Here is a 26,717-nt window from a genome sequence, read left to right as displayed (position 1 = left end):
ATGAACATTTCGAATTATTTAAGTCCAGCTAATAGCGCCTCAGGTGAGAGAATTTGACAACTTATATTGCCAAACGAAAAATAAAAATCGGCGCCGCGCACAGGCCTTGATTAACGTAGGCAACGGTTAAATTATTTGTTACCGTCGTCTGCTTAAAAATCTGAGACGCGAGTACGCGACCGCTATCATAGCCCACTCGATCACGCGCAACACGACGCGAGCCTTTACTACTTTTAATTAATAATAAACACAAAATTTTATTGAGTTAATTTATTAAATTTTACAATAATTTATAGTTTAAAGACAATTAATTATAAGTTATTTTCCAATTGTATCAATCCATTCTTGATCCGACCAATCATTAATTCTTCCTTTATTTAAATATTGTTCCCTCGTTACTGATCTTGTAGCTACAGCATCGGTTGCTCCAAAAATAGCTCCTTAAAAATAAAAACACAATATTAATTATAATTAATTAATTAACCTTAAACTAATTAAATTACCTCCTAACCACGCGACATAATTTTCTTTAGCCGGAGGTTTATGCATTTTAACCGTTTTCAATGGCAATCGTTTGGAATATTTCTCGCTCGCTAATAAACGTTTAATTTCTCCCATAAACCGGTGTTTAAACCCGCTTAACATCGCGGTACCTCCCATCAAAACTATATTTTCCATTAAAGACTTTCTGATATCAATCGGACACTAGAATTAAATTAAATTAAATTAAATTAATTATAATTAAATCTGAAATTCGAAAAAAAAAATACGAAAAATCTAAAATCTTAATTCTAATGCAAACCCTCAATATTGAATCCAAAAGAACGCTAACAACGGATTGTCCATCGGAATCTTGTTCAAACAAAACTTCTGGTCCAGCTTCGCGTAAAAGACCCGGAATATTCAAAATCTTTTGACCGTCTAAAGGATAATCCACATTTAAGGCGGGAATAAATTCTATCGCTGCCGGCGGTTTTTCTTCTTGACGAGACGATGGAAATGCCTGAGAGTAATAAAACTCTTGTAGAGCCGCGCTACGATGTGGTGGAGATACAAAACAAGTTCGAACTAAAGAGAAAACAAAGGTAATTAAATTAAAATTAATTCTTTTTAATTTAACCAATTTAAATCTGATCAATTATTAATAATTCACCTTTGACATCCTCAAAAATGTTTTCCGGTAATGGTTCTTTTAATTTATTTAAAATTAATTAAGATTACTAATTAATTAATCACTTAATTACACTTTAAATTAATGATTATATTTCTTACCGGGTTCTAAATTAATTAATTAACCAACCAACCAACACCAACATAAAAGTTTGTTAGAAAGACAAAATACAAACATTTTACGTTAATTAACGAGAACAATATGACAATTAGTTTAGAAAATTACAGAAAGTTACAACAGGGTTTTTTTTTCTTATTTTTCCTTAGTTTTTACCATTTAAAACGCTGCCCAATGGTAACACTTCCGATTTAAGACCCTTAACTTCCCCTCTATCCATTAATTCCGCTTCTAAACGTCTATGAATAGCTTGAGCTCCTAATGGAACGGCTTCCCACGCATTTAAAATCGGCACTTTCTCGAAAATTTGAATTTTACATTAAGGAAGCTTAATTAGGGGTCAAAGGTCATATTATTACAAAGGATATTGGTAGAATGACAGTTTCTGAATAGCCAATATCAACGACTATAGCCGATGAAACACCCAAAGCGTAGATTGCCATTAAATGTGATGGAAGAAATAAAACGGACGGAACCTATCATTAAAATTGGGTTAATTAATTAACATTGAATTTAATTTCTTAAAACTCACTTCAAAGTGTGTGAAAAGAACTTTAGCTAAGGTTTCACGAAATTCCGTTGGGCATAAAACAGATTCGACAATAACAACTCGTCTGTCTTTAGGATTTACAACTAAATATCTAACGGGGAAACGTCCGAATATAAATTAGACGAGTTTCAATATAGGTGTAGGCCTACAATGCTGTAATTAACCTAACCTAAAATATAAAACGTGTAGGAATTCTTTTAATGTTTCGAATAGTTCCGTTTCATTTTTATAATTCCAGATTTTGAGAGCTTTGCTTTTCTCTGTTGCTTTGATTTCAGATGGAAGGATCCAACGAGGACCCGGCTCTCGAGCAAAGCCACACCTTTAAAGTGTAATATAAATTGCACTTTTTCGTGACTTTTCTCTATGTAGCAAGGCTTAACGAGTATATTTTTAATTTGTGTCCATCTTATGAATTTCTCTTTCTATTATTATATTAATTAATATTTCCGAATTTAGAATTCCCGCGTTAAGCCTTGCCACTGTCAGACTGCTGGTATTTATTATTTACTTGGTATATGCATGGCCGATGTCTAAAATAACGCAATGTTTGTCTGTCGAGATTCCTTCGTAAAGAGGCATGTTTAAAACTTATGCGGTTTTATGAAATTATTAAATATTGCTTTATTGAAATGAACGAACGTTTCGCAGATTACCAGGGACGTCACTTACGTCACGTGGCTGCAATTTCCCTGCAAAGAGGGTATAAGGACAGGAGTAGAAGGCTTGGATGGAGTAAATGTAATGAGTTTAAAATGGGCGTTTATTTTAAACGTAATGTGTTTGTGGCGCGTAATTTAGGAACGTTAGTATAGTGATATAGGAACTAAAGCTTTTATTGCGTAGCTTTAAAATTTAATAATTTTATTTATAAGTAGAGTCGTAGGAGATGATCGGTTGCTCGTTCGGTAGCATCCTCGCTTACCACCGCGCTTGCCCTGGGAGAGAATTATTTTCGAATTGCTGCGACCCCCTGCTGTTACCTTTTGCTGTTACCCCTGCTGCGACCCCCTGCTGTTGCCCCCTGCTGCGACCCCCTGCTGGTACCTTTTGCTGTTACCCCCTGCTGCGACCCCCTACTGTTACCCCCTGCTGTTACCCCCTGCTGCGACCCCTACTGTTACCCCCTGTTGGGACTCCCTGCTGTTACCCCCTGCTGCGACCCCCTGCTGGGACCCCTGCTGCTACCCCCTACTGTTACCCCCTGCTGCGACCCCCTGCTGTTACCCCTGCTGGGACCCCCTGCTGTTACCTTTTGCTTTTACCCCCTGCTGTTACCCCCTACTGCGACCCCCTGCTGGGACCCCCTGCTGCGACCCCCTGCTGTTACCTTTTGCTGCGACCCCCTGCTGTTTCCTTTTGCTTTTACCCCCTGCTGTTTCCATACTGTTACCCCCTGCCGGGACCCCCTGCTGTGTCCATATTGTTACCCCCTGCTGCGACCCCCTGCTGTTACCCCCTGCTGGGACCCCCTGCTGTTTCTATACTGTTACCCCCTGCTGCGACCCCCTGTTGTGAACCCCTGCTGTGACCCCCTGCTGCGACCCCCTGCTGTTACCCCCTGCTGGGACCCCCTGCTGTTTCCATACTGTTACCCCCCGCTGTGACCCCCTGCTGGGACCCCCTGCTGTTTCCATACTGCTACCCCCTGCTGTTTCCATACTGTTACCCCCTGCTGCGACCCCCTGCTGTGAACCCCTGTTGTGACCCCCTGCAGCGACCCCCTGCAGCGACCCCCTGCTGGGACCCCCTGCTGTTTCCATACTGTTACCCCCCGCTGTGACCCCTTGCTGGGACCCCCTGCTGTTTCCATACTGCTACCCCCTGCTGTGAGCCCCTGCTGCGACCCCCTGCTGTCACAGCAGGGGTTCCCAGCAGGGGGTAACAATATGGACACAGCAGGGGTTCCCAGCAGGGGGTAACAATATGGACACAGCAGGGGTCACAGCGGGGGGTAACAGTATAGAAACAGCAGGGGGTAACAGCAGGGGTCACAGCGGGGGGGGGGTAACAGTATGGAAACAGCAGGGGGTCACAGCAGGGGGTCCCAGCGGGGGGTCGCAGCAGGGGGTAACCGTATGGAAACAGCAGGGAGTCCCAGCATGGGGTCACAGCAGGGGGTAACAGCAGGGGGGTCACAACAGGGGGTAACAGCAGGGGGTCCCAGCAGGGGGTAACAAGATGGACACAGCAGGGGGTCCCAGCAGGGGGTAACAGTATGGAAACAGCAGGGGGTCCCAGCAGGGGGTAACAGTAGGGGGTCCCAGCAGGGGGTAACAATATGGACACAGCAGGGGGTCACAGCGGGGGGTCCCAGCAGGGGGTAACAATATGGACACAGCAGGGGGTCACAGCGGGGGGTCCCAGCAGGGGGTAACAATATGGACACAGCAGGGGGTCGCAGCAGGGGGTAACAATATGGACACAGCAGGGGGTCGCAACAGGGGGTAACAGCAGGGGGTCACAGCAGGGGTAACCGTATGGAAACAGCAGGGAGTCCCAGCAGGGGGTAACAGTAGGGGTTCACAGCAGGGGGTCACAACAGGGGGTAACAGCAGGGGGTAACAATATGGACACAGCAGGGGGTCCCAGCAGGGGGTAACAGTATGGAAACAGCAGGGGGTATCAGCAGGGGGTAACAGTAGGGGGTCGCAGCAGGGGGTCCCAGCAGGGGGTAACAATATGGACACAGCAGGGGGTCGCAGCAGGGGGTAACAATATGGACACAGCAGGGGGTCGCAGCAGGGGGTAACAGCAGGGGGTCCCAGCAGGGGGTCGCAGCAGGGGGTAACAGCAGGGGGTAACAATATGGACACAGCAGGGGGTAACAATATGGAAACAGCAGGGGGTCGCAGCAGGGGGTCACAGCAGGGGTAACCGTATGGAAACAGCAGGGAGTCCCAGCAGGGGGTAACAGCAGCGGTTCACAGCAGGGGTCCCAGCAGGGGGTAACAATATGGACACAGCAGGGGGTCCCAGCAGGGGTAACAGCAGGGGGGTAACAATATGGAAACAGCAGGGGGTAACAGCAGGGGGTAACCGTATGGAAACAGCAGGGAGTCCCAGCAGGGGGTATCAGCAGGGGTAACAGTAGGGGGTCGCAGCAGGGGGTAACAATATGGACACAGCAGGGGGTCACAGCAGGGGTAACAATATGGACACAGCAGGGGGTCACAGCAGGGGGTAACAATATGGACACAGCAGAGGGTCACAGCAGGGGGTAACAATATGGACACAGCAGGGGGTCACAGCGGGGGGTCACAGCAGGGGGTAACCGTATGGAAACAGCAGGGAGTCCCAGCAGGGGGTCACAGCAGGGGGTCGCATCAGGGGGTAACAGCAGGGGGTCGCAGCAGGGGGTAACAGCAGGGGGTCACAGCAGGGGTTAACCATATGGAAACAGCAGGGAGTCCCAGCAGGGGGTCACAGCAGGGGGTAACAGCAGGGGGTAACAGCAGGGGGTCACAGCAGGCGGTAACAGCAGGGGGTCGCAGCAAAATGTAACAACAGGGGATCGCAGCAGGGGGTAACAACAGGGGGTCGCAGCAGGGGTAACAGTAGGGGGTCGCATCAGGGGTTCGCAGCAGGGGGTAACAGCAGGGGGTCGTAGCAAAATGTCACAGCAGGGGGAAACAACCTCCGGCTGCCTCTATAACTAGACTTACCTCCAACCTCCACTCTGCATATTGGCGCCTCCGAATATATAACATTGGAGTCAACGCCATGTTTTTGCCACAGAATCTTAAGCGTCCCCGAATAAATAACATCGGTGTCTTCGCCAAGTTCTTACCTCTAAATTCCAGTAACATCGGGGTCTACGCCATGCCCGGGAATCGAACCCGGGACCGTGGTATGTTAGGCAGCGTCGTTACCACACGACTACACAGCACTGGTATATTAAGCGCGATAAATTTAACTTTATTAACAAGTTTCTATATACTATTAGACAGATGATGGATTTTAAGATAAATTACTTTATTAAAGACTCAACCTAACGAGCAACCACTAAATATAGTTTATAATTAAAGTTCAATAACAAAGCGTAATGTATTATAGACTTTAATTCGAAAATAATAATAATACTAACGTTCCTAAATTACGCGCCACAAACACATTAATACGTTTAAAATAAACGCCCGTTTACATTTCGATTCCGCGCTCCGAAGCTCCAACGACAATAAAATCCGACTTCAACCAAAAGTATATAGATATAAGAAGAAAAAGTGAACTTCGTTGGAACTTACCTGGAAAAGCCCTCCTACTTAGAACTATTTCGATTCCGCGCACCGAAACTACAACGACAATAAAATCCGACTTCAACCAAAAGTATACAGATGTAAGAACAAAAAGTGAACTTCGTTGAAAAGCCCTCCTACTAAAACGAATAGGCACTCGCGCAACTTTCATGTTGTAAATTGCGCTTGACAAATAATAACATCTATTATATGTTGGGATCAGCTTTTGAATCTGAAAGTGAAACTGAGCTACCCAAATACTAAACAACGTTGTCTAAATCCTCAGCACTAACACATTCAAATCTATTCAGAAATAGGCTAAATAATGACATCACTCAAACAAACATTATACCTCACTCAGCTTCAAAGGCTTAGAAAGGAGGTGGGTTGTTCTCTTAAACTACGTAAAAATATGTCAAGAGGTTTCATCTCTTGGCATTACCTTAAACATTCTATTATCTTTTACAATACGAGTACAATTCATACTTACAATATGGCAGGCATAAACTCATCAATGAATACGTTTTATTCTAGACATTTTCTTCGTTTTCCTTAGGCATAATGATGAAAATGATGTTTTAAAAGCTAATCACTAATTATTGTCAAATGATGATAAAGTTTCATTTTCTTATTAAATAACTTCAAATAATTTGAATTTTTAATTAAAGGGAACAAAGATTGGCTAAAAAATATTACGATAAACTGCGAAAATAAGGTTCGTCTACATAGGCCACAGATAAAGATGGCGTCGACGATATTAGGCACAATGAAACAGAATAGAAACACAATGAAACAGAATAGAAACACAATGAAACAGAATAGAAACACAATGAAACAGAATAGAAACACAATGAAACAGAATAGAAACACAATGAAACAGAATAGAAACACAATTAAACAGAATAGAAACACAATTAAACAGAATAGAAACACAATTAAACAGAATAGAAACACAATGAAACAGAATAGAAACACAATGAAACAGAATAGAAACACAATTAAACAGAATAGAAACACAATTAAACAGAATAGAAACACAATGAAACAGAATAGAAACACAATGAAACAGAATAGAAACACAATGAAACAGAATAGAAACACAATGAAACAGAATAGAAACACAATTAAACAGAATAGAAACACAATTAAACAGAATAGAAACACAATGAAACAGAATAGAAACACAATGAAACAGAATAGAAACACAATGAAACAGAATAGAAACACAATGAAACAGAATAGAAACACAATGAAACAGAATAGAAACACAATTAAACAGAATAGAAACACAATTAAACAGAATAGAAACACAATGAAACAGAATAGAAACACAATGAAACAGAATAGAAACACAATGAAACAGAATAGAAACACAATTAAACAGAATAGAAACACAATGAAACAGAATAGAAACACAATGAAACAGAATAGAAACACAATGAAACAGAATAGAAACACAATGAAACAGAATAGAAACACAATTAAACAGAATAGAAACACAATTAAACAGAATAGAAACACAATGAAACAGAATAGAAACACAATGAAACAGAATAGAAACACAATGAAACAGAATAGAAACACAATTAAACAGAATAGAAACACAATGAAACAGAATAGAAACACAATGAAACAGAATAGAAACACAATTAAACAGAATAGATACACAATGAAACAGAATAGAAACACAATTAAACAGAATAGATACACAATGAAACAGAATAGAAACACAATGAAACAGAATAGAAACACAATTAAACAGAATAGAAACACAATTAAACAGAATAGAAACACAATGAAACAGAATAGAAACACAATGAAACAGAATAGAAACACAATGAAACAGAATAGAAACACAATTAAACAGAATAGAAACACAATGAAACAGAATAGAAACACAATGAAACAGAATAGAAACACAATTAAACAGAATAGATACACAATGAAACAGAATAGAAACACAATTAAACAGAATAGATACACAATGAAACAGAATAGAAACACAATGAAACAGAATAGAAACACAATTAAACAGAATAGAAACACAATTAAACAGAATAGAAACACAATTAAACAGAATAGAAACACAATGAAACAGAATAGAAACACAATGAAACAGAATAGAAACACAATGAAACAGAATAGAAACACAATTAAACAGAATAGAAACACAATGAAACAGAATAGAAACACAATGAAACAGAATAGAAACACAATGAAACAGAATAGAAACACAATGAAACAGAATAGAAACACAATGAAACAGAATAGAAACACAATGAAACAGAATAGAAACACAATGAAACAGAATAGAAACACAATTAAACAGAATAGAAACACAATTAAACAGAATAGAAACACAATGAAACAGAATAGAAACACAATGAAACAGAATAGAAACACAATGAAACAGAATAGAAACACAATTAAACAGAATAGAAACACAATGAAACAGAATAGAAACACAATGAAACAGAATAGAAACACAATTAAACAGAATAGATACACAATGAAACAGAATAGAAACACAATTAAACAGAATAGATACACAATGAAACAGAATAGAAACACAATGAAACAGAATAGAAACACAATTAAACAGAATAGAAACACAATTAAACAGAATAGAAACACAATGAAACAGAATAGAAACACAATGAAACAGAATAGAAACACAATGAAACAGAATAGAAACACAATTAAACAGAATAGAAACACAATGAAACAGAATAGAAACACAATGAAACAGAATAGAAACACAATTAAACAGAATAGATACACAATGAAACAGAATAGAAACACAATTAAACAGAATAGATACACAATGAAACAGAATAGAAACACAATGAAACAGAATAGAAACACAATTAAACAGAATAGATACACAATGAAACAGAATAGAAACACAATTAAACAGAATAGATACACAATGAAACAGAATAGAAACACAATGAAACAGAATAGAAACACAATGAAACAGAATAGAAACACAATGAAACAGAATAGAAACACAATGAAACAGAATAGAAACACAATTAAACAGAATAGAAACACAATGAAACAGAATAGGAACACAATGAAACAGAATAGAAACACAATGAAACAGAATAGGAACACAGTGAAACAGAATAGGAACACAGTGAAACTGAATAGGAACACAATGAAACTGAATAGGAACACAATGAAACAGAATAGAAACACAATGAAACAGTATAGAAACAGAATAGAAACACAATGAAACAGAATAGAAACACAATGAAACAGAATAGAAACACAATAAGACAGCATAGACACACAATTAAACAGAATAGAAACACAATGAAACAGAATAGAAACACAATTAAACAGAATAGAAACACAATGAAACAGAATAGAAACACAATGAAACAGAATAGAAACACAATTAAACAGAATAGATACACAATGAAACAGAATAGAAACACAATTAAACAGAATAGATACACAATGAAACAGAATAGAAACACAATTAAACAGAATAGATACACAATGAAACAGAATAGAAACACAATGAAACAGAATAGAAACACAATTAAACAGAATAGATACACAATGAAACAGAATAGAAACACAATGAAACAGAATAGAAACACAATGAAACAGAATAGAAACACAATTAAACAGAATAGATACACAATGAAACAGAATAGAAACACAATGAAACAGAATAGAAACACAATTAAACAGAATAGATACACAATGAAACAGAATAGAAACACAATTAAACAGAATAGATACACAATGAAACAGAATAGAAACACAATGAAACAGAATAGAAACACAATTAAACAGAATAGATACACAATGAAACAGAATAGAAACACAATGAAACAGAATAGAAACACAATTAAACAGAATAGATACACAATGAAACAGAATAGAAACACAATTAAACAGAATAGATACACAATGAAACAGAATAGAAACACAATTAAACAGAATAGATACACAATGAAACAGAATAGAAACACAATGAAACAGAATAGAAACACAATGAAACAGAATAGAAACACAATTAAACAGAATAGAAACACAATGAAACAGAATAGAAACACAATGAAACAGAATAGAAACACAATGAAACAGAATAGGAACACAATGAAACAGAATAGAAACACAATGAAACAGAATAGGAACACAGTGAAACAGAATAGGAACACAGTGAAACAGAATAGGAACACAGTGAAACAGAATAGGAACACAGTGAAACTGAATAGGAACACAATGAAACTGAATAGGAACACAATGAAACAGAATAGAAACACAATGAAACAGTATAGAAACAGAATAGAAACACAATGAAACAGAATAGAAACACAATGAAACAGAATAGAAACACAATAAGACAGCATAGACACACAATTAAACAGCATAAAAACACAAAACAGCGTAAAAACACAATAAAACAGCATAAAAACGCAATAAAACAGCTTAGAAACACAATAAAACAGCATAAAAACACAAAACAGCATAAAAGCACAATAATATAATAAAACACCATAAAATAAGAAGTTAAAACCGGATTATAAAAATACTACCCCATTATTAAACAAACGACATAATCTTTCACTTTTAAAGTGAATTTGTCATTGGAGAATTCGTCGAGAATATTATCGCGTAGATCACAGTTCCTTCTAAAATCGTCTTCTGTTGCTAATTGTTCTGTTTAAATAGCGGGCCTCGGTTTCTTATTTCAAAAACGTTTAGAGAAAAAGTGAAATATTTAATTTAATCCCTTCTTTAGTTCTGGTTTCACCCGTAAGTGGAAATTGGCGGCGCTGGCATCGCTTTTAGTTTCTTCTTCTAGGTTGGTTTCTCTCTCTCTCTCCTCATCCTTTTCCACATTATTCCACTCATCCCTTTCGTTCCATCTCGGTCGGGAGAGATTTTTCTCCGTCGGAAACTTTTAATGGCAGTAGCGTGTAAAGCTCCGTTTAACAAATACTGAAAGTGGTGGTGGTTCTACCTGACTCGCGACGGTCACGACATGGCATTGTCCAAAGAAGAATTGACCATCCGTGTGGATCTAGCCAAAAGCATCTCAATGTATGGTTATCTTTTAATTAATATCTAAACATACTGTTATAGATTACCGCGTATTACTTTCTTTAAATTTACATGTAAGGTTGCGTTTTGCAAAATACTAAAATGTTTACAATAACTTATTGCAATACATTATTATTATTATTAGCATAAGTTCATAATATATGTTCCATAAGTTTGTCACTGGTTACTGAGAGCTTGTCATGACGTAAGTGAAACGTGATAAAATTCTCTTAAAGGCTAAGGACGCGCTAAAAGCAAGTAGTAGTTTGCAATTCTCGCTTGACGTTCTGCTAGGACTAGCTCGAGCTGTAAGTCTCTCAGTAGCTTTAGGAAGTGTCAAACTTATGGAACTTATCACTTATAAACTCACGTTATTAGCCTAAAAGTCCGTTGTTGAGTGAAACTCGCGTAAAAATTTGAAAATTTCGTTAAGCCTCGTTTTGAATTTCGAAATTAATTTTCGAGCTTTTAACGATTTATAGAATATTGTCACGTGAACAAAATTGCGAAGCGATAGAGTATCCTGTACATAGGTGCTAATCACTCATCTTAATTACCTGTACTAAATGAACTACACGTTCCGAGTGATCAACACCTCGGTATCTGTAAACACCGCTATTTAAAAAGGATGTTTTACGACGTTCGATACGAGCATGCATGGCTAACAATGAACGGGTTCCTCACGCTACAGCCATTCACGAGCCATAAAAGGTGTATATTCGCTTTACAAAAATTTATGACCTGACTAGCAATGTCAAACATAACATAACTCTAACCTTTAGTAAGTTTGATAACAATTTCCGCTTGAAGAGCGAGCGAAGCGACGTGTGTGTGTCTGACTGACTTTGTAGACGATCTAGTGAAAAGCTTTTGAGTTTTGACGCCAACCCTAGCTTCCATTGATTAGGAAAAGTAATCTCTCCAATTTTAGACAGGTCAGCGAGTATCTCTGACTCTTTATTGACCAACCAAAAGTCTCTATTTAAAAAGACTAAGCTAGTTTTGAACAAAAGCTTTCCAGCTTCCAATTTCCGTTTCGAAGGTTTTTTTAACACTCCAATGAACAACGTTCAAGGAAGCTCCTTTTCAAAACGACTTTAATTTAAATGCTTTTTTTTTTGCATTTAATTAGTTCGCAAATTAAGTAGTTCGTATCGTATGTTTCATATTAACAGACTTTAGTACGTTCAAGAAGCGATATCTAGTTTATTAGGGAGAAGGTATAACTTGCCTATGTATTCGCGCGCCATAGTCCACCCCAGTCCCCCTTTCAAAATACAAGGGGGACTAAAAGGAGGCCAGGCTATTTCGCTAGCTCTCCTCAGTCGGAAAATACCTGTAATTTTCGTCATTCGCGTCGCGCTGACGTCAGTTTTTAAGAACCAATGAGATGCTGGCTGGTTGCAATTTAGAGGCGGCAGGGATTAACTCCGGACCTACTATACGTTTGGACTGTAGATAAAGCTAGATTATAAATGTGGCGAATTTATACCTTCTCCCTAATAAACTAGATAATAACACTTCTTGGTTCGAAAGTTAAAAGAAAATAGTTCAATGTTTCAAGATTTAAAGAGAAGGCCTTTTCAAACTGTACAAGTTTTTGAATCCATTAAAATAGTGTTTGAAAGCTGCGCCTTTAGATCATTCGAAACCAGGATTCAGGAAGGCCCAACCCAACCCAAGGTGTTATTTCACCAACTTCCAGCGTGGAAAACGAACATTCCTATAATAAATCCTATAGATTATTGATGGGAGTTTCTTCGTTATCTATATAGGAATAAAACCCCTTTTCGTATATACAATAATCTAAAGCGAAATTGGAATCCGTCCTGGGAGGCTGGGATTCGGATAGATCATACAAAAGGATCAACTTGTTTCACGGTCAGCTCTCCCAAACCGAAAAATATATAGGTATAGCCCCAAAATGGGGTCCCGATATAGTTCTGAACGTAATAAAAAGGACCCCAGCTCGCTAATATCCAATAGAAGATACGTCGAGCTAACTAGCTTTCTTTATAACGAAACTATCGCTGTTGGTTCGGCTTCGATATCGGATCCCACTTGGACTGTTCCATGTTGTTAAACCTGATGCATTGGCGTTGAGATGCCTATGAAATTTGGAAGACTCCTGTGTAATAATCAATTCAAAGAGTCAATAAGTTGAGCGCGGATTGGACTTTTGAATAAGCAATCAATGAGTTAACAGCCTTTGGTTCAAGAGTCGTTCTTCGAAGTATAAACCGTTAAAGCAGAGGTTAAAGGTTACTTTTAAAAGACTGAGCCCGAGTGCGCACTTCCTCTAGCGGTGCTTCATGGTGACAGGGAAATAACCCCTGAAGGTGACCCCCGCGCCCCTGTGGTGTTTGCTTGTCTCCTTAAATAGACCTTTACGACGTAAAAAAGTGGGTAGGTCACCCCATGAGTTAATAATATGTTAACTCATGGTAACCCTCAGTATTGGGACGTACAAGCGAAATGGAAGGCAACGATTTTACCCCTTTTCAGTTACATCGAAATGGTCTATTGTGGAAGAGAATTAGATCCTCGTACCCAAGTTCTAATTTAAATGAATAAAAAATGATAAATGCGAAAATGAAGGATGTTTAAACGTAGAATGGATAGTTGGGAACTTGAGAACGAAGATGCTCATATAATATGACAACTCGCTACAATACATTTTACATTAGGTTAGAAACTTCTCGTAGTATAAGTCAACAGAGCGGTAATTCCAATATCGCAGAGATACTTTGTACATTGCGACTAATTCCATTCCCCACAAGCAAGCAGGTAGGCAGGTAAGCAGGTAGCGCGACCGAAGAGTTCACCCAATTAGTTCGCAATTAGAAGCCGGGGGAGGAATGGGACGAAGTCAACCGAAAGTCGATAGAGAATGTTTCAAGCTTAACTCGTTTCGGCAAATGGCCCTTCCCTATATCTTCCTATATCAAAGATAACTAGTAAAGTTTGCCAAAAACTAGATATATATTTCGCGCCATGTTGCTTGCTCCGTGCTTTTGGGAATAATGATTAAATCAGTTAATATAGACACACCCTTGGATGTTTATAAGCGAGTGATATGTTCCTTCCATAAGTATGACACTAGCTATACGATTCGTAATGCTACTGAGAGACTTACAAGCTCGAGATAACTAGTTCGAGAAGGAGAACGACGGAAGCGAGAATTGAAGTCCTACACTCGGTGTGTGTTAATTTTGCATGCAGGTCTTCCATCTTCTCCTATTTAGTCTGCATTACTAAGCCTTTGACAGCAGCGCCTCACCAGGCGTCTTCGCTTGATTTACCTTGAATCTATAACCTACGTCATTCACTTCAAAATTACAAGCTCCAGTTTCTAAGTTACCAGTGACAAACTTATGGAGGGAACATATCTTATGAACTTGCGGTTCAGGTTGGAGATAACGTTAATGTTTTGTTTCTTTAATGGAGCTCCAAGTATTGGATCGAGTATACAGTTTGAGCCTTCTCCCGCTCTTGAAGAACTTCCCCTTATCTTTTAAAGTTAAATTGGCAAAGTTCTGAGGCCCCTCAAGTTGTTCCACGTGCTCTAATTTTTTATGTGTCGTTTAAAAATGAAAGCTAATTAGCTCAAGCCCTAATTGACATAGTTACTAGTAATTTGTGTCATTTGATAGAGGAATATTGTATCTATGACAACCTCAAAGCGTTTCTAATTAGCATTTAAATCGTTAGAGTTCTGACGTTGGAAAGTTAAGCCTTTATTCTGACCTCCGTATGTGTCACGAGGGTCTAAAAATAATGTTTATGAAAACAGTATATTATCTCATGCTCAGTTTGTTCATGTGGGCCGTTGGAAAGGAAATAATTTTATCTACGATCTTATCAAAGGTTAATTTTTATAACTTTTTATAAAATGGCAGGCAGAGTTCTGATGTCCAGCCTTAAGTTCATCTATATTCTGACCCCAGTGCTAAGGGAGGATTACTACGAATCCTGATTGATTTAGGTCCAGATAATTGACATCATTAGAGAAAGGATATATAGACTATTACACACTCAAGGGATTTTCCTGGAAGCTAAAGTTATGACCTTTCAAAGCTGGTTGGTTTACGCGGCGAAATAACGAGCAGGTTTATATAAAGTTTAGGGGATAATTCGTCTCGCCGTTTAAGATTCGTGAAAAATGCAATCAAGATATTACAGCTGTCTGGCTTGTCGCTTAGAGATTAAATGCCTGTTTAGACGAGACTAAAATCTTCGTTCACGCCCGTGAAGACGTTTGCTCGCGTAATTAGACACTTTTCAACGACTAACTACGCTGGTTTTAGTTTGAACATTTTCTATTTTGTCGGGTAGTGTCAAGATGGCACAACTTCGTTAGCGCCTTTTCTTTAGCCATAGCTCACTCGATCATGCCATACTGACGCGTGATACAGTGAGCTATGTCGTTTTAGCAGACGATATATGAAACGTTTTAAAATTCTTGGCGCGGAATTTTTATAATTTCGGATGAGCAGCTATTTTAGTATTCAAACGTCTTTGCTCATAAAATCACCATTAGTTTTAACTCGTTCCCTGTTACGTCTGAACAGGAAAATTAACGTACCGAAACGAAATTAACGAGGTGTCTGACGGGAACGCAAGACTTCAGTCTGAATGGGACTTAATGAGACGCTGTTTATACGGAGAGTTGAACGTAAAATATTGCAAACGTTAATCTTTTAAGAAGGAGCTCTAGACGCGAAAGGCGTTGCCAAAAGATTAATAAGAAATGTCGCAGCCGTAGAATACGCGAGCCATTTGCTGGTTTCAGACATTTGGAAAACTTGCTTCGGTTCGTGGGATAAATTTAGTTAGGGTGCTGGGCTAGCTAGCTGAGATGGAACTCGTCGGCAAAGACCTAGAGACAAAGCACTTTACGAAATGGTTCTTCTTCTTCTTCTACTCGGACGGAGCAACAAGTTGTGACGGTGGTAAAAACGCAGCTGGGTTCCCTACAGACGTGACGTCACGTATCTAAGAAGTTTTAAACATTACGGATTGAAGCCAACAGATCGATAGCGGAATTTTCACTTCTGTTCTTTCACACTCATGATCTAGAAAAAAATATTGCTGTAGTTTTTAGGAAATCTTCTAAGATTGTGAAAAAAAACAAAAACCAATATCAGATCCATAATATTCAAATAAAAATTAAAAATACTATCTTGGTCCTTTCCTTAAAGGGAAGGCCACCCTTCAATCCTTAAAATTCTTGCAATAAATATTTACTTTGCAATTTCAAACAATACAGTGAGCTTAGGGGAATACATTAATGTCATTTACTTCATTCGCTCCACGTGCCCCTGATTGCTCAATAACCGTTGCAATATATACTAGAGAAGTTAACACTAATCTGAATTTATTTCGTTGCTAATTACATTTACCATTCCGTTATATTTTTGAAAATTGACAAAGAAATCACTCTCCCAGTTTTCCCATCACCTAGAAGGTTTATAAAACCAGGAATACACGCAGCTAATAGGAATCATTGTGCCCATGTTAATTTCTAAACGGATTTTTTGGGCCGATCTTGAGAGTACTAACCATCGCAAGCCATAAAAGGGATGCCTTTCTAACTATGATTGTATTGGTTGGAATCAACGCGAGGTCAAACACACACGCGCAAGGAGCAAAGTGCATGCAGAGAGATAGATTATTCTCCTGGTAAAGTCCGCCTAGCTACGTTGAGAAAACAGCATTCCTAGTAGCTGCATGCGTTCCTGATAAAATCCACGCGTTAACCTTATCAGATATTCAACAGTCGTAAATATAGAAGTGGGTGTTTGCTAACCTTACTGTAACATACGACTACAAACGATAGCCTCGCAGTTAGGCCTAACTGAAGGTGGATCGTTGAGAGAGAGGAAAAAAGAGAAAGGTTCAAAGGTGATCGCATCGCCAGATTTCATTCCTGATTAGAGCTAACGGGGGATGGAAAATGTTGGTAGCTAAAGGAAGGTTACCGGGAAAACACGGTAATTGTGTTAAGAGCTCGAATCCAATTACAGCCCGCAAATGGGATCGTTTTTAAGCAGAAAGAGAAAAAGAGAGAGAGGAAAATATAAACGAAGATTTACTTTAGGGTTGGTGTATTTGAAACGCATCTACTTTAAGGCTTATCAAAATCCGGTATAGTGGGTTTCAAAGTAAACTTGACGCTAAAAATTATTCGAAACTGTTAAACGGTCCGTTACAAGCATATTAATAAACCTGGTGACTCATAATAGGGGAACGGGCTTAGAAGGGTTTGTGTGTTACGATTGGTTCCACTGGTTTACCTAAACTGACGGAGAAATGAATCACAATCAGTTGTCAGTAACCAGTGTCAAACGTTTTCAACACGTCTCATAAACGTTTTCAACACGTCTCATAAACGTTTTCAACACGTCTCATAAACGTTTTCAACACGTCTCATAAACGTTTTCAACACGTCTCATAAACGTTTTCAACACGTCTCATAAACGTTTTCAACACGTCTCATAAACGTTTTCAACACGTCTCATAAACGTTTTCAACACGTCTCATAAACGTTTGCAACACGTCTCATAAACGTTTGCAACACGTCTCTTAAACGTTTGCAACACGTCTCTTAAACGTTTGCAACACGTCTCATAAACGTTTGCAACACGTCTCATAAACGTTTGCAACACGTCTCATAAACGTTTGCAACACGTCTCATAAACGTTTGCAACACGTCTCATAAACGTTTGCAACACGTCTCATAAACGTTTGCAACACGTCTCATAAACGTTTGCAACACGTCTCATAGACGTTTGCAACACGTCTCATAAACGTTTGCAACACGTCTCATAAACGTTTGCAACACGTCTCATAAACGTTTGCAACACGTCTCATAAACGTTTGCAACACGTCTCATAAACGTTTGCAACACGTCTCATCCGAAGCTAATAGATAGCCACTGGTCTCATAAACGTTTGCAACACGTCTCATCCGAAGCTAATAGATAGCCACTGGTCTCATAAACGTTTGCAACACGTCTAGAACACATTTGATAAACTTATGTTAGGTTTCTCAGGCATGAACCTGAGAGAAGTATTTGAGAAAATTGCACAAAATACAATTGGATTGTTAGGGCACCAAATAGTTCGAGTACATGGAATTTTAATGAAAGTCTTATGGTATCTCAAAATATCATTTCTTTTTCCGCTGTATCCTGAAAGAGAAGATCGCCTTGTTATCTCCGAGTTCTTCTGTAAAGAGAGAAATTAATAAGAAAAATACTGTTGGTGCATGGCCACTTTGCCCTTTCGCTACAAGAGACGAGATAGCCCGGGTTCCTTTCCGCGAGGCTCGAGTGTCTTTCGCAGACTCCCACTCTATTATATAAACCTGTCTCTAACGGCGCTCTCAATATGTTGTTTCTGATCAATTTTCTCAGCCAAACTCTACCTATCCTCAACTTGCCATTTTTCTATCATCCAGTGCAAGAATACATACCGCTACTAGCCTACTAGGAATCATAGTGTAAGTGAAAACCATTTTCATTCAACGCATCTAGGCGTATTTTGTTTAGAAGAGCTAGACTAATCACTATGCATGACGAATTTTACTTCACGAATAATCTATCTCGCCGCGCCAGGCCTAGAAACTAGCGTCGCTATCAACCGTCCAATGAAATCGCAGTTATAAATACGTCATCAGAATTATGAGGCGGTGCGACTAAAGCCTGATCCCAAAACCCGCATCGGAATTTAAATGGGTGATTATTTTAGGGCGAAATGATTCCTATCAGCTGTATGTATTCCACCCCAGTGTTATGTTATCGGACTATAAGCCTTGTAATATGTTTTCTTTATCTTGTACTAGTCTGTCTTTGTTTTAGCCGGACCGAGGGGAGAAACACTAGCTCTAGAAATGGTCACTACGTGTTTTTTTAATCGATTAGGCTTAGCACAGTTTGAAAAGGAGCTTTTGTTAATTTCAATATAAATCAATTAAAATATATATTTTTTGTCACTTCATGATCCCTTTAAGGGCCCTAGTTTCCAATCAAAAGAAAGAAACGTTCTAGTTTCCAAATTTTGCTTTAAAAACTAATTTTTAAAATAGGTCTCGTGATCAGGAAGTTACTGGGTCTGAATATTTTCATAATAGACCTAATCAATTACAGGCATTCAACTGGCCTACTTGGATTTTACGAGGCACGCCTTTAGATTGAACCCAATTTAAATAAATTCGAGCTAATTTCGACTTCGATCAATAGAAATAAAGATGAAGTCTCACCATACGATAAACATCAACAAAAGTAGCTGTATATTTCCAGTATGGTTTACGACTTACAACAATCGAGTAGTCTTGGTTTCTTCTCAGACCACCTACCCATGAACACTTTCCGGTATTTCTATATACCTTTGGTACCACTTGCCCTAACCATAATTTAAAACAATTAGAAATATCTAACGTATATTGACATTTTAAAATCTAGTTTTGACTTTTCAAACAGGTGGCCTTGTTAAAAAACATCGAAATAAAAAACTCCGAGACTCAAAAAATAGGTTTGGAGTTAAGCTAACAGACCCCGGGAAAGATGGGGTGATGTTTTGATCCCATTTACAAATTTCACTGCCAGGATTCTTAAATTGCAAATAACATATCCTGTCGTGGAAGGAAACTCACCGTGTTCGTATGCAAAATGACTTTTCAAACACGCCTCGTATATTCCATTCCGTGTTGTGGACCCAGACAAATAGACAAGCCCATTAATACCAACAGAGCAGCAAAGAACACGCAGACGCAGGCACCAAGGGGCAACGCCAGACCAAGCCAGAGTTCGTGACTGCACTCGCGCTGCCTCTTGCGGTGCTTCAAGGCGCAAGAAGGTGACCTTCCCCGCTACTGTGGTCTTTACTTCTCCTCTGGAATTAATGGAACGGTCTATAGCGCTGGAAAAGGACTAAGACTCGGCTGGGAAATTTAATACCCAACAGGATTTGGCAGTACAGGCTTTATTACATCTGGAAAGCGAAGAAAAAAAAAGAGTAGCAATTTTTATAGCCTTAAGGGCTTTCCTGGTGTCATCTCTTTTACAAGATTTCACCTTAGAGGAGAGAGGTGAGATGGGGTAGAATCTCGGTATATATAACTTAGCCTCTGTACTTACTCCATCTACGGAACGGCAACAAAGCCTTCCCAGCATCCTCAGTAGGGTTTTAATATAGGGTTGTACTTTACCAAAACGTCGACGATGCCCCTGTGTCTTAAAAATAGAAGCTATTTCGTAAGAACTAGTTTCTAAATTTTAAATGGAGCTAGGCGGCAGCACCTAACAACCCCTAGCGTGCGCAAGGTACTATAGAATACTAACTGCCGCAAATGGCTTATGCACAACGCTACTCCAACTCACCTGTCCTCCAAGATTTCACCTCTCGATTGAGCGGAAAGCCAAGGCTTCTGTAAATCAGTTCTTGACAATATTTGGATTTATTGAATGTGCTCACACCAAAATATGACTCTGATAAATCGATTCCAGGACCTTTTCTACCTGGATATTAAAATGTAGATACTTGGGTGTAAATTATAATTAAGTTAAATGGGAATAAAACTAATTGAGATAAATGATGCCCTTTCTATGGATGATAGATTCAAATTCAAGCTTATTTTTCTTCTTACCCTAATGAATAATAAATTTAAGTACGTACTTAGTGCAAATAATAATAAAGTTAATTATTTATCATTAAACGTAATTGAGAGCAATGGCGTAATTAAACTTACACGGTTAAGGCGTGGGAAAGCTATCGAAAATTCGAACCAGAAGATCGTGGGGCTAATATGATTAGATATTTGCCTGTAAAATTATATGTGTTTTCTCATGTAGATAGAGTTTAGGAAACGATTGGTGATGGTTATTTTGTTATATAAAATATTTCTGAGAATTCTTTCAAAGCTGACACATAATTTGGATTCTGCGCATTAAAGTCTGCTGCCCACGGGTTATGAAAGTTACCAAAAAACGTGTTGAAGTTAAGCCTAATTTGAAATTCAATTCCAGGTGTCTCACGAGACATTTTCGTCTAAAAATACGCCAGACTTTTTCGTACAAGTTTTCCTATCATTTTCTTACACGATATCTCAGGCTTTTACATTTTTCCGTCAGGAATACGTACATCTAATAGGAATGATTGCGTACGTATACGTGTCATTTTCAAGCAATGTATCTAGGGGGCATTTTGTTTTAAAGAGAGACTAATCATTATGTACGAAGATTTTAGCTCACAAATAATCATGTTACTGCGCGTTGCACCTTGCGCTAGCTCCTACGAACCACAGTTGAGAAGTTTTCAAGCCCGGCCAACAAATCCCGCATAGAAATTAACATGGCAGATATGGGTGCTCAATTATTCTTAGTAGATATATGTATGCCTGCTTCAGTATAATCATGACTATATAACTACCTCTTTACAAAAATAAATGAAATATAATAAAAATAATTCTAGAATAACAAGATTACCCAAGTGCCATAACAGTTACACATTCTAACTAAAATACCACTGCGCCTCTGTTGATATTAATATGGGGCAAAGTTGATTATAACCGACTGTTCAACCTAGCTGTGGAATGAAAAGATTTGACTAGAATTAACAATTTAGGCTTAAAAATATTTTGAAATATCAAAAACAGAAGTAAAGATCAAAACGTTTATTGAGGAATATAAATTACAGTTAAACTTGTTATTATTAAAAATGGTTAAATTACCTGCCATGAAACCTGAAAGAGAAAAAAAATGGACAAGAATTTAAAATTGGTTCATTTTAATTAAAACGAACATTGGATGATTTTTGGTAACTTTAATAAAAACAAATTAGTTTTAATCAAGGCTATACCCTACCACCACGTTAAGGTAATCATCCATCGGTAGGGGGGGAGGGATTTCGCGCCTAAAATTAATTTTAAAAGCTGAAGGACACTAAATGTAAAACTGAAATTTTAAAACATGTCAAATTATACTCAAATGTATTTCACCAATTCTTATCAACTATAGTTCCAATTCAAACCAACATTAATAAAATAACGTTAAACAAGCGTCAAAACCAGAGGACTCTAATAATGTAAAATTAAAACCGACTTAAGCCTTGGCTATATAAGATAGCGATAGATTGTCATGTCATTTCGCTCAAGTTGTTTAGGGACCTCAAAAAATTACTTAGCAAAAAAAAAAAAAATCATTCCAACCCATAAAACCCGTAAAGCTAAATCTTAACCGGATAGTGTTAGTAGATAAAGGGGTTTTGGCGAAACGATACTGATCTATTTTTGGCCAACTCCAGTTCATGTTGCATTAAAATCATCGCTACTGGTTTCAACACTTAGTTAAAACGTAATTTCACAATCTTGGTTAATTCGAAATATAGAGATTAAAATGGCGAAATAATTTAGGCAAATTTGATAATTTTAAATTTCCATATTTTACATTGGAAAAGCCGAAACCCGAAATGCCACATCTCTAGAAAGCTAAACTCACATGCCTTGAATTAGATCTAATTATAATTCTAATCTAGCACTAACTCTTTCACAGGCATATTTAAGGTGCGATTTGCGCAGTTCAAGCAAAGCACGTCTTTAAAGAACTCTCCAAAAAATTAACCGCTTTTAAGTTTTAAATGCGGAAGGAGAAAACGGAAGTACACCGAGAAAAAACTCCTTGAACCTATATTAACATTGCGACGCACATGCCATGAACCTAACTGTAATTAAATTAACATTTTGACATTTTTAATGGTGCGATTTACGCTGCAAAGTCATCTAATGACTGTATGAGCTAAACCTAAACTACTCAAAACATAAACTAAATAATGATCTGAAAATTCAAAATTATTGTAAGGGACAAAACGATACAGCACAAACAAATTACATAGAAATTTAGCAACAATTTATTTGAAATTATACAAGTCATAATAAAAAAAATAAAAACAGCATAAAAAATACCCATATTTAAATTAAGCCACAGCAAACGCGTCAACTTACAGCCACGCGATTTATTTAAGTCAATTTAGTAACTACTTGTATGTCTTAATTACAAACTACTTGTTAGCGGCTGCAAGAAGTTTGGGCTGTAGGTCTGACCGCGTAGGAAACGTTGCCTCTTAACAGCCATCGGGAGAAGGATTTTGTTAGTATAGTGTCTTAATTCTAATTAAAGTAAATGACACAATACACACACTCCCAAACTTATCTTATTTATTTAAGCTTACCCACCAATTAAACTTAATTAAGGACTATGGAGTCCGATATGAAGAAGTAAGTATAGGAGTAGGTTCGTGTGAATAACTAACTTATACCTAAAACCGTTCCTTAGTTTTTCGAAGTCGAAGTAACGCGAGGGTTTAAAGCCCGCTAAAGCTGGTACTTAAAGTTAACACCATACCAATAGGATTTAGACAGTCCCATTGTCTATGGTCTTAGACTTCAGCAACGGGATGACTTTAAATGGTTCAAACGCGACGCGCGTAGCTTAACCTAGTCTCGTAAGTAACCCAGGGCACACCGCTTACTCGCACCCCCTTGACGGGTTACCTTTCAGTGTCATTCGGTTGGTCAACTTCCGACTTACTTGTCCGTACTAAGGTTTTGTCAATTGGATTGGCATAGGATCCGTAGTGCAATGGCTTCCCGGCAGGATGAAATCCTAAACAACCCCAGTCCAGGACGGGGCTTTCACTTGCCTAGACCGGGGCTCCACCGTGCTCTTTTCCAAACTGACAAACAAAATCAACGGTAATAATTGTTACCATTGACACGCGAAGTAAAGACAAAACGCAGTGGTTGCCAAGTACTCCGATTGACACAACCGAGATAATACCTTAGCATAACGTCACGAAGCCTGATTGGGCAGAAGGCGTAAAGAGAAGAAAAAATTTATGCTTAACACTACAGGCTTAACCAAAAACGGGGGACAAAGAAGAAAAGAAGAAAGTATTCTTTTTTTATTGATAGATTTCATTCAAATAGAGCTATCTCAGAAGTCACGACGTCAGTGTATTAGCTTTGGCAAAGAGCGGCCATGTTTGATACCGCTTAGAGACCTGCTGCGGATATGGGTAAGGTCCGGCACGAAGATCACTACTTCACACTTGGATTTTCAAGGGCCGACGGGAGCGCTCCGGACACCGCAAGAGGCGCGGTGCTTTACGGAAACACCATCCCTATCTCCTGGAGAGCCGATTCCAGGGAGTCGAATCCTTACAAAGAAAAGACAACTCTTCCCGGGACTCCCGTCGACGTCTCCGAGCTCGTTTGCGTTACCGCAATGTACCCCCGAAGGGGACGATCTCCGTGTCCGGGAATATTAACCGATTTCCTTTCGGTCACAACCCGCTTTGGGCAAATAGCATAGGTGACGTCACACTAAGACTTCTGAGAAAGCTATGTCACTCTGCATACTCTGGATACTTCGTTGGTTATATTCATCTTAATCTTTACCTAATTCTCTTTACAGTTTATACAATATTTAAGAGTCTAGCTAATGCCATAATGGCCGCGAAATCGAGGTTACCCATCACTGTTGAGGTTAAGCCCCAACACTGATGTCTCGATATTTAGTTTTGTCTAAATCCCTTCCATACGAGGCTTAATAAAGCCAATTAGTTTCTATAAATCGGATTTGGGTTGCATGAACGCAGTGGCCCAACAAGTTTGAAACAATCTGGAAGGGACTTCATAACCTAAGACCTCGACCTTAGTCATTTTTGACTTTCTTGTACTTAAGGTACCTATGGCCGTCAATTGTCTATTTAAGAGAGCAGAAATCTTGGCCCAAAAGGTGAATAGTTCAATTGAAACTTTCCTACCATCCATTTAAGCTAGGACCACGTGTTTCAAGATAAATTTTATATCCAATTTGACTTCTACTCCCTTTAATGACCTAGCTACGATCCATTTAAATTCAAAAATCATGCACTTTATATTATTTTTAGGATCGATATCATTTTAAAATAAAAACATCGCAAATTGTTGTTTGTATGATTAAGTTTCATTTCTAATTACCGTCAACACCTCAAGGACACCAGTTAAGTTACTGGCGCTTTAAGGGTTGAACGGGTCAGTCCATAGACTCTTCATTGACACACTAAACGTACTTGAATGAACAAACTCAATTTGCGGCATTTTAATTATCAAAAATACACTTTAAAAAGCTAACTCCGCTCTGGTAGAGGAGAGACCACTTATCCAATACCAGGCCGGGTTGCTCGAGTACCACTGGTACTATGGACCATTTCATTTGGTTCCATATTCATATTTCAAATGGGAGTCCTTAACAAAAAAGTGTTTGTACCTTGTCTGGGCTTAAGTAACTCTAACTTAATTAAACCTAAAACGCCTGGTCACGTGGTCTTCGGGGTATTTTATCCATGAAGTTTCAGCCAACCAAATTTTAGAGTTACCAATAACATACATCATAAAATTAACTCTAGTTTCAGAGGATTACCGCGAGAAATTGACGGTTACAAATTAAGGTCATCACGGCTAAAGCTGACACAGGGACACTGATAACCTCTTACCCCGCTAAATTACCCCACCCGGACATAGCTTATCCCTGATAAGGATGTCACATACAAGAACAGTAACCAGTTACGAACCTTGCGAGCCTCCAACCCGTTCAGTTATCAGTTAAATCCATCAATATCAATCCTCTAGAAGGTACTTGCATTTATCTAACTACGGAGAAAATCTAAGCTAAGACTGAAAAAAAAAATGCCCTTCCCCGTAAACTAACCACTGATCAACAGGACAGACCTAATTAGATGTTAGTCCATAACTTGTGCTAGAAATTTTCGAGAAAAGATAGTATTACGGAAGAACTGCGCTTGACAAAGCTAATGCGGAACTAAACGGGATGTGGAAGTTTAGGCTAAGAAACATAATTAACATTAAGTCATATTTAAAGCCAGACAAGCAAGATCCGGCCCTCTTCACTACCCTGGTACGCGCCAAACTTCAAGTACAGAACTAGAGAGAGGTAATGCGAGCTAGGGTAAGCAACGGACTAAGATGGACATACCAACGGCCCCATATCAACTTAATGGCCATGAATAAACTCAAACGGTAACCATTAAAAACACGGATAACCTCATCTATTACAATGGTAATAATAGTGGCTCTCCATGGATACGCGTTGCAAACTTGGGAGTGGCGTTAAGACCAATACATAACCTTGGATTAAATTTATAATCCTCGGTTAAACCCTACGCACAATACCTGCATGCAGTTTTAGAAGGATCCAGATGACTCGATGAGGTCCAGAGAGTTCCACGTTGACCACGGACGCGCGCGTACGTACTTAAAACCGAAACTTAACTATAAAGCCGCACGAAGTTCAAGCCGAATACGCGTTAAATGAAGTCCAAAGCCGATAAGAGTTCATGATTGACATCCAGCGTAACGTTCCAAGAAGTGAACTCTCATTTCGTTTGCAAGCTCTTTTTATGCAATTTTGAGGTATCGAAACTGATCTACTATGGTATGATTTTTTCTATCGCAGTAGGCGAATCGAGGGCTTAAAAATTTCTAAAAAAATAAAGACGCCTAGGCTATAATGACGTGTAAG

The 26,717-nt window shown here is 38.7% G+C and overlaps 1 protein-coding gene and 1 long non-coding RNA gene across 2 annotated transcripts; one reads left to right on the top strand and one right to left on the bottom strand.

Annotated features, from left to right (window-relative positions):
* Positions 1 to 255: 255 nt before the first annotated feature.
* Arp10 (Actin-related protein 10) lies at positions 256 to 2,489 on the bottom strand. Its single transcript, XM_089839107.1, has 9 exons — positions 2,350 to 2,489; positions 2,008 to 2,160; positions 1,821 to 1,929; positions 1,648 to 1,764; positions 1,445 to 1,586; positions 1,154 to 1,189; positions 803 to 1,068; positions 504 to 705; positions 256 to 440 (listed from the first exon to the last, which is right to left on the bottom strand). Exons 1-9 carry the CDS (start codon positions 2,418 to 2,420, stop codon positions 319 to 321), a joined length of 1,218 nt encoding a protein of 405 aa, XP_089695233.1. The 5' UTR covers positions 2,421 to 2,489; the 3' UTR covers positions 256 to 318.
* On the top strand, positions 2,117 to 6,180 carry LOC149718267 (uncharacterized). The gene is made up of 3 exons (XR_016366902.1): positions 2,117 to 2,223; positions 2,298 to 2,579; positions 6,040 to 6,180. It is a non-coding gene; the product is annotated as an uncharacterized LOC149718267 (long non-coding RNA).
* The last annotated feature ends 20,537 nt before the right edge of the window (positions 6,181 to 26,717 follow it).

This window comes from Phalangium opilio, unplaced genomic scaffold (assembly GCF_054372755.1).
Source record: "Phalangium opilio isolate 3A_F unplaced genomic scaffold, DU_Popi_V2 ptg000002l_1, whole genome shotgun sequence".
In the NCBI taxonomy this organism is placed as follows: domain Eukaryota; kingdom Metazoa; phylum Arthropoda; class Arachnida; order Opiliones; family Phalangiidae; genus Phalangium; species Phalangium opilio.
The sequence above is the reverse complement of the archived record's forward strand: the minus strand, read 5'-3'. Positions and strand labels throughout refer to the sequence as shown.